Here is a 9,013-nt window from a genome sequence, read left to right on the forward strand (position 1 = left end):
TTTGCTTTACAGGGTGTGGTTTCCTCCAAGAACTGCTGACAACACTGCCGAAGCTCATGTTTGGAAAGGAGACATGGGGAAAGAAAAGAAGGACCGCCTCATCATCCTTCATTCAGAGCATCACACAGCTACTCTGGGTTGCCCACTATATCTCTCGTCTAGTTGGGTGCGCAGTGGCCAGGGGGAGCGAGGCAGAGAGGGACCATTGCGTGTCTTTGCTCCTACTGACCATGCAGCAATACTCATGGACACGTAACCCTTCCCAGAGGGCTCTGAAATAACGGGTGACAGGCAGCTGTGGTGCCCTTCGGGGCAGCAGTGCTCACCGAATCTGCCATGCTTGCCGGGGTGATGCAAGGGCACAGCAGCATTTCTTCTCAACCTCAAAATCCTGACCCAGGACCCTAAGCAAAGCAAGGCAAAGCACTGGCAAATCCCAAGGGCAAAACTTGGTGCCTGCAAGATGCCAAGAGCACCTTGAGGTTGCAACCTCCATGCCACCTGCCTGGGGAGCTCTCTCCTGGCATGGCCTGGGTGTTTGGCTTCTCTCTCTGTCCTCCTTCCAGCTCCCCCTCAGGAAGGAAGAGGAAATTCCCTGCTCCTCCCCGCCCCAACCTGTGCTTTTCCCAATGGTTTGTACTTCACAGCAGCTTGGGTATGTGACAAAGGATATCCTTTCTCAGCTTCATCAAGAGCAAAGAAAATATAATATATATTTATATATATTATATATATGTGTATATATATATATAATTAAGTTTAAATATTTGCAGAGAGATCACAACTACCTCAACCTTGCTAAAAGAAGCCTGTACAGCAGAGGGGGGTGAATAGTGACAAAATCCAGAGCAAAGACAGACACCCAGACACCAGACCAGGACAAATGTCCGTGGCAGTGCCTGGGCTCTTGGTGTGGAGCACAGCCCAGCGCATGGCCGAGGCGGTGCCGGACCCCTGGCTCAGACCCTCGGGCGTGCACTGGGCCCCCATGTCCCGGCTGGGTTCGGGAGGGAGCAGCGATGGGGAGGGGACTGCCACACGCCTGCCCTCCTGCGCTGCAGCCCGCTGGCTGCTCCGTGGCCTCGACCCATCCCCTCCATGCGTAGTCACCATATCCCTGCCTGGCTCTTCCTTACGCCTCCTGCCCACTTGCACCCCGCCGCTCCCCAGCGGCCCCTGTTGCTGCCCCTTCACTCCTCCGGCGCTCGCCTGACCAAGAGAGGCCCTTCATGGTGCCGCTACTGGTTCTCCTCAGCCGCCGGGTCACGGCATGTGCATTCGTCCTGGTCACAGTCAGCAGCAAACGGGATCACCTCGGGGGACCAAAGGGAGATGTAAGCCTCTGCTTTGAGATCCCTGGCTCCTGGCACCCCTATGCCCCTGCAAGCCCTCTCCACCCCAGTGCAGTCAGACAGACACTTTGGGCTGTGCCCTGATGTTGTTGGCACTGTGGAGACTGCCAGGCTCCACGCTCACTGAGAAATGGGCTCTGATACAACTGTCCCCAGCTGAGTTTTATTCTTAGCGTTTTCCTTTTTGTTAACTTGTGTTTCAAATTTTGCAGCCAAGGGTCAGCTTGAGTCTTGTGCCCCAAATGTCAAACCTTGGGGAGAAGTCTCCCCTGGTGGGTGTGAGACATTTGGACTAGGGTTGGCAGTGGTGAGGCACCTCTAGATTTCAGTTTTACTTTGGCCCCTGTTAGAAAGCCCTCCTTGTCCATGTCTGAGTCTATGGACCTGTCCTTCAAGTTACTCCTGGCTCTTTCAGGCTCAGCAAAGCATGAAGGTAGCATGGCATCATCTTCTGCACCTCTTGGAGAAATTCAGCCAACCTCCCAGCTGCAAAGGCTGGCCTCCACACTACCTGACGTAGGAGCCAGGGTAGATGCATACAGTTCTTGTGCACTATGGAGTAAAAAAACCCAGGCAGGCTGGAGGCTACGTGAGCAGTAACAGCCTTCAGTGGAGCAGGCAGTGGGTCTGTCTAGGGCCACCCACAAGCTGTGCTGCTTTGAGACATCCCATGCAGGTAGAGAGGCTCATTGCACATTGCTTTCTCTACAACAACTGTATATGGCCAAGCAAGCTTCTGTCACCTTAGCTGGTGGCAGCAGAGCAAGGTGGGAGGGCACCAGCAGAGCATCTGGCTCCTGGTTGACAGCTGCCCAGTCATGGGCCATAGGAGCTGAGAAAACTGTTTCCTCCAGAGGTTTTATACACACCAGGCTCAGAGCCAGGAGTTTTTCTTACTGTGGAAGCACATTTGATTCTTCACAGCCTGGGCCAGTGAGAGGCCGGAGTGGCTTTTTGGTGTTTAAACCTCATATTCCTGCCTCTGCCTTAACAGAGATGTGCTGGAGGCTTGTGCTGCAGGAGATCTGGGACCTGTGGGGGATGCGAGTTGGGGCTGGGTCTCCTGAGGGCCATGGGACTGAATCACCCCACCTTTCACTGTGAACCCATCCTTTATTTTGGCCAGAGATCCAGATGTCTCAGACCTCCTGAGAGCCATGCCTTCCTCCAAGATGTCATGATATCGCTGTGGAGGTTTCAATCATCACTTGGGTGTAAAGCCTTTTCTCTCCTATCTCAACTGGATCTTCCCAGGATTTTATTTTTCCTTTTCTCTGTGTGTGTATGCGTGATGAAAGGAAAAATGATTCAAGCTCCACAACAAAGATGAGAAGATTCAAATTCACATATTTTTGCAGTGAGAAATTATCTCATGCCCTATGATTTGTTTTGCTGTTGGATATGCTTAGGAAGGATGGGCTGTGAGTGCTGGATAGCAAGTTAGGTGGGAGGGGAGGTTGTGATGGGAGACAAAAAAGGGTCTGTGCAACCCCAGTGCCAAGTTGCTCCCTCTACACTACTCCTACCTCCTTCCGTCCCCAGGAGGATTGGGAAGGAAAGACAGCCCATAGCAGATGCCAATGGACCATACCAAAAATCCCCTGAGATTGCTCAATTATATGACAAGGTGACTTTTGACTCACCATGGCTAGCACTACATCCTATGGAAGTAATTTTGGGACTCGTTTCCCAAAACGAGAGGGAATCCCGTGAATCTCAGTGGGAGCTGGGCTGAGCTTTCAGTCCTGCTGGCCTGAGTCCAAACCCCGCTGTTAATCAGTGGGATGATGTCTATGACTTCAGCTGGCTTTGGTTTAAAATCATGGGTTTGTTCTCCGTTCGTGGGAGAATAGCATTGCAGGCTCGGTTCCATGGCCAGCAAAGCCAAAGAGCATGGCTAGCAGTAACCACTTAATCCTAAATCCTGGCCAGCACCACAGAAGATGCTCACTTACCTTCCTGGAGGACAGTGTGGAGGAGCAGCAGTCACCCCCATCATACTGGCAGTATGCCCGGTTGTTGATGGTGTCGCACCAGCCGTCTGCTTGGAAAGGCTAGGCAGAGAAACAAGTCTTTGTTGAAACGGTTATTCAAAAGCAGAGATCCCAGGTCCTCAGCAAGGCCCCTGTGCACCTCCAGTAAGGGCCAAGGCCCAGTTCCACCATACACAACCCCCTCTTCAAAGCCAAAGGGCACCAGAAGACTGGTTTCCCGGCTGGTGTGTATGGAGTAGTAGGTGCTTGGAGGGCAGCAGATGTAGCTCGAGGATCAGGGAATTGTGTCAGGGAGCGAGAAAACAAATCCACATCACTAGAGAGGGCCCCAACCTGAATGCCACAAGTCCCCATTCCCATCTCACTCAGTGCTTCTCCACGGTGTCCATTGCCACCCAACCAGGGGTCAGTTCACCACCTCATCTGCTCGTCCACCTTCTCACACCACTCTCACGTGTCTCCATTGTAATCCAGCTCTCTGCATGTTCACAGCTGGGGCAGGGCTCTGTAAGAAGCTGACCCAACTCTTCTCTTCAACACCCCTCCTCCCAAAGAGCTTGGCTCTGAAGTTGAGCTTGGTGACCTGGCTTGGGCAGCTAAGTACAGAGAGGCTGTTACAAGGATCAATAGAGCATCCTGCTAGAGGATCAATCTCAGAAAGGCAGGTGCTTTATCTCCCTTGGACTACAAGAAAGGTTCAGCAAGGTCAGGAGTCTCCCAGAAGTACTTGCACTCAAGCCAAGCCACGCATTGGCAAGCACTCGTTGCAAGGACTATGCCTTTTCAAGAATGCTCTTGCTCTGGCTCTGACCCTGAGGAACATGCCCCCAAATTCCACCAGACTTTCCACTGGAGGCTCTAGCACATGGCTCCACCAAACCTTGCCAGGTTGGACTACAAGGCTACTTATCTGGTGGCCAGCTGGGACAAACAGAAGGGATCTTCATTAAGCACTAGCTCCCTGTAGGCAAAACCCAATTCTGGATTGAGCAGAGAGGGCAGCAGCCTACTGATGACCAGAAATATTGGCAACATGGCCACCTTCCAATTTCAGTCTTGGCCATCTTCCTCCTCATTTCTCTTCTTTGTGGCCCAAATCTCACACTCTGTAAGGAAATTGTATGGTTGAATGGTGGGGGATTTTGCATTGCCAAAATAATGGTGGCTCATCTCTGCAAGGCACAGCCCAGTACCCTTTGCTGCGCAGTCGGGTCTGTCTGGACAATTGCGGATTTGCAGAGCCCAGATTGCCTTGCTGCAGCTCAGATAAATGCTCCGTCATTAACAAGCCTTCTTTACTTTCAGCTCTAACATGGAAACAGAAAGCTATCGTAGCAGAATAGCTTTCTGACCAGAAATGTCAAATGGCACAAGCAGCCATTCAGAAATCCATTTTATTGTTATTTAGTTACATGAGTCATCTGATCAGAGAAGAGAAACAAGCAACTGGGGCTGAGAAGAAGCCAACTAGGGCTGAGAAACAATGCTGTGTGACTGGTGCAACCAAACAACATGCATGTGAAGCACTTGCAATGAACTGTCAGAAACGATCTGCAGCCGAGGTTTATTTATCACAGATATACATCAGCACTGCCAAGCAACGACTGAATGTGCTAACAGAACGGAGAGGCCATTCATTAACCAAGTGATTAGTAATGAAATGCTCTCCCACTCCAGGCTCTGTGATGGTAGCTACTGGCCCAGCAACCATGGCCAACCTCCAGGAGGACTGCTGTCATCAGAAAGGGCTCTTGGTGGAAACCTGGCCACCCCTTGGCTCATGGAAGGAGCCAACCTGTTTCACTAGATCTGGTGGCCCTAAATGGCAACTGGGCTTCAGAAAATACCCGGACCCAGCCTTTGACAGACACTCGCCCATAGCACCCCTAAACCGAACGACAGCCAGCTGAAAAACGTCACCGCATCGCGATAGCCCTGCATCCACTGCGCCAAAGCCAACACGCGGGACTGGTGATAATGCCAAAAATTCACACAAAAAAGCCGTGCCAAAACCAGGGAACCAATGTGGCTTTTTGTCATCATGATTCATAAGGAACAGAAATGGGCTCAACACAGGCTAATGTCACTTAAGAAAGTAGCAGCAGGGATTATGGCAAACCACCGAGTCTGTCTGTGCTATCAGTACCACAGTCCCCAGGCCAAACCCAGGCACTCACAGAGAGATTGCATCTGCCTGGAGGATCTCGCCAGAGAAGAAGAAAGAGTGCACCTTCCTACAGCTGGGAAATTGAGGCACAGACTAGTTAGGTAGCTCACTCAAAAACAAGAAGGGATTTGGCTCCCATCATTGCTGTCACAAACCACGTCCAGAGGAGACCAGGGTGCAGTTTCACCAAGGCAATAGGGTTAACACCCCTCTTCCATTGAAAAGCATCAGTGGCTCTTAAATGATGGTAATCAAAGGTCTCTGAGCCACGAAGCAGCTTTGAGCACCAGGAGGGCCAGGGCAGGGATGCTGGGGCTGGCCGGTGCAGGGATGCAGGCAGGGGACCGGCCAGGGCCGCTGGCAGGGAAGAGCTCTTCTGGGTGTGATTTGCTTTTGCAGCCTTCCACACGGTGGAGTTTTGCTTTGAGCTTTGCTCCATATGTCATGACTCACTGACAAAACAACACCCGCCGCTTCGGTAGTTTCCATAGAATTATGGGGGGGCTTGCCCATCCGACTGCACAGGTCTGAAACGGTTTCAAGATCTTGTGTGCAAGGTGGCAGGAGGACAGAGACAGGGACAAGACAGGGAAGGAGAGGCTCTCAGTTTCTCTCTACACCTGTTAGGGCCAATTGCCCCCTCCTCTCAACCCGCCAGAGCCTGTACCCCACCCTAAACAAATACAGACTTCTATGGCAACACTTGTTGGGGAAACTTAACAACTCATGCTCCAAATTACATTGGAAAAACATATGAGGGGAAAGTAAAAAATGACTAATGGGACTTGAGGCTCAACAGAGCCAGGTGCAGGGTTCGGGGACTGCTGTCCCTGCTCCTTGCCCAGCGCCTGGAGAACACAGTGAATCCCGTTGCTTTGCCTTGTCAAGGATTCCCAGCTGGTTTCATCTTTGCAAGCAGAAGGAGCAAAGGAAGGTGCTGGTGGGTCACCCTTGAGGGCACAGGCGCCCTCGTACTTGCATTGGTCTCATTTTGGTCTTGCAAGAGTCACGGCAAGGAAGGACACCGGCAATGCAATGTATTAAGAGCAGTTGATGTGGGAAAGGAAAACCCATACAGACTCTGTTCAGCCTGTGCTTGAGCCGTGTGGCTCTACAGAATGGAATGCCAACGGTGGGAGAAGGGAGGTTTGTCCGTGTTGGTGACTTGTAGAAACACCCAATGATGTTTTAAGATGCTGCCAGGAAAAAAAACCCACACCAATGGCCAACCGTGCCATGTGAAGGCAATGGGTGTGATCCAGCAAAATGGCGAGCTCAGTTTCATTCACCAGAATATGCATTCTCCAGCATGGGGGCAAAAAGGGCCAGTTCAATTGGCTCAGATAAACTGGGAAAAAATGAATAAGGTAATTGCTGCAACCGCTCTGTGCTGCATTAAGTGATAGGGAGCTGCTCGGCTAGGCAGCATGCCACCAAGGCAGCTAGCAAGCTGGGCTGTGTCAGCGAATCTCCCCGCTCAAGCCATCCGTCTTCCTTGTTTATTCAGACAGGAGCTTCAGCGGGGCATGTGTTAGCACGTGGAGGTGCAGCATCTGGCACCGCTGGGCCAGAGGCCTGCGCTGCTGGCATAAAAATAGTAACTGCGAATCCAGTGCTTGGCAATTTAAATAGGCTACAAAAACACATGCTCTCAAAGCCGGGAATAGGCACGAATGAAAAGAGAAAAAATTAAGTTAAAAAAAAAAAAAAAGAGGGAAAAACATTGCAGGCAAAGGAGGGTTGTGAGGAAGGACTGGTTAGATCCCACCCCATCCTGGGCAGAAGCACCTCAGAGGGCTCAGCGGTGCTGTTTCTCTTAAGGCTGCCAGGAGGTGCCGTGCAAGGAGCAGCACCTGCGCATGGCATTTTTCCACCATCCCTGCAGAGTCCTTGGGGCCAGGGCCAAGCTGGCTGACTCCCTCCTGGGAGCCGGTGTCCTGCCCGGCGGCAAGCCCCCAGTGCCATCCAGGAGGCGGGCAGGGTCCAGACACTTTTTTTGAAATCCACCTTATATGTAGGTTGCTTCACTGTGAAAGACCATAAAAGGGTGCAAAAGAGTGAGGGAAAGACAGAGCACGAAGAATAAATCACAGATGCCATCAGTATTGTACATATTTTGCTGCTGTGTTATGGGTGCTTGATGAACATTATTTTCCAGGAATGCAGGTTTTGCTCTGGTCGAGCAGACCTGAAGGCCCAGTACCTTGCTTTTGGCAATGACCCATTCCAGGTGCTTTGGAGGAAGGTGGAAAAAATGAAAAAAAATATTCAGCGTGCACCTGGCCAATTGTGTAACCGAAGAGCTGAAAGGCCCTCCTGCGCTGCCACTAGGATGGAAAGTGCTTGCGATTTCAATCTGCCCATAGCTAAAGAAAGCCCAGATCCTAGTTTCAGGGGATTAAGTCAAGCCTTAATAAGCAAAAGGTTTCCCCCTAGTCTTCAGGAGGCTGTGCAGGTCCTGGGCTTTGCAACTGTGCTGACGCCATCCAAAGAGGGTTTGCTTTCATGCCGCTTCTAAGTCAGCACAGATTTTGCTATCCTTTCGTCTTTCCCTTTGGGCATCGACCTCGGACCCTTTGCATGTTGAGATGACCTCGTGTGACCCTGCAGCTGAGGAAATGCAGGTGTCTTCGTCCTTCTCAGCTGTCACTCTCAAAGCAGCCCCAGGGGAACAGGGGAACCATCATTTCAGCAGGGGAGACAGGCAGGGACCAGCCCTGGAAAAGCTGCCGTGCTTTCAGACCCATGCCTCGTGCATTAGCTTCACCACTGTTAACTCTGCTCTTGCGATGGATGAGTCATTAGTGATGAAAAGGTCAGTTGGAGGAGACAGAAGGGAGACGGCATGGCAGGGAGACAGGGACAGGACTGGGTGATAAACTTCTGCTGGAAAAATATATCCCCTCGCTGTGTATATGGTCTTCCAGGAGCCACCACCTTGCAGGTCTTCAAGAGCCAGCCCCCAAAGGCATGAGCACGTGCTCAGCACCAGAAACGAGAAAGCAGCAGTAGCTAGGGCCTCACCTAGCACAGCTGGAAACCCCTGCCCATTTGGTGGCAGAGGGATGTCAGCCCAAACCAGGGCTCACAGAACCATGGGTCATGTATCTTGAGCTGCCCCAGGACTGGAGACCACTGCAGGTTCAGGGGTCTAAGACGTGCAAGAGAAGCCGTGTCCCAGGCAAAAGCCACTGCATGTGGCAGTGGGGAGCAGGCAGGGGTGCATGGGGAAAGGAAAGCATGAAGAGACTGCAGCAGCCCTTAGCCAGGGACAGGCAGAGGACAGCTTCTCCCCGCCAGCTGCCTTTCCTTCCTTCCCTTCCTTTCCACCTCAGCCACTAGCCAAGATGTTTTAGAAAGCTCTGGGAGGTCCATGGGAAGACTTGAAGAGTACTCAAAGCCTTGTTAAAAGTCTGGTTCACTTAAAGCTCCTATGCATCCACCACCCCAGCTTGGGTCCCTGGAAATTCCCCCTCCCCTCCCTGTCCCCATCCCTCCAA

General features: G+C 51.8%; 1 protein-coding gene across 1 annotated transcript in view; it reads right to left on the minus strand.

The window, feature by feature from the left end:
* Nucleotides 1-1,238: 1,238 nt before the first annotated feature.
* LOC103914139 (pappalysin-2-like) overlaps nt 1,239-9,013 on the minus strand; it is a gene marked incomplete at its 5' end in the record, with an annotated part of 33,292 nt that continues 25,517 nt past the window's right edge. The window contains 2 exons of the mRNA XM_009320745.1: nt 1,239-1,313; nt 3,308-3,406. Of these exons, the coding sequence (XP_009319020.1) occupies nt 1,239-1,313; nt 3,308-3,406 (174 nt within the window). The remainder of the gene's footprint in view (nt 1,314-3,307; nt 3,407-9,013) is intronic.

The sequence above is a fragment of the Pygoscelis adeliae genome, unplaced genomic scaffold (genome assembly GCF_000699105.1).
Source record: "Pygoscelis adeliae isolate BGI_AS28 unplaced genomic scaffold, ASM69910v1 Scaffold402, whole genome shotgun sequence".
Classification (NCBI taxonomy): domain Eukaryota; kingdom Metazoa; phylum Chordata; class Aves; order Sphenisciformes; family Spheniscidae; genus Pygoscelis; species Pygoscelis adeliae.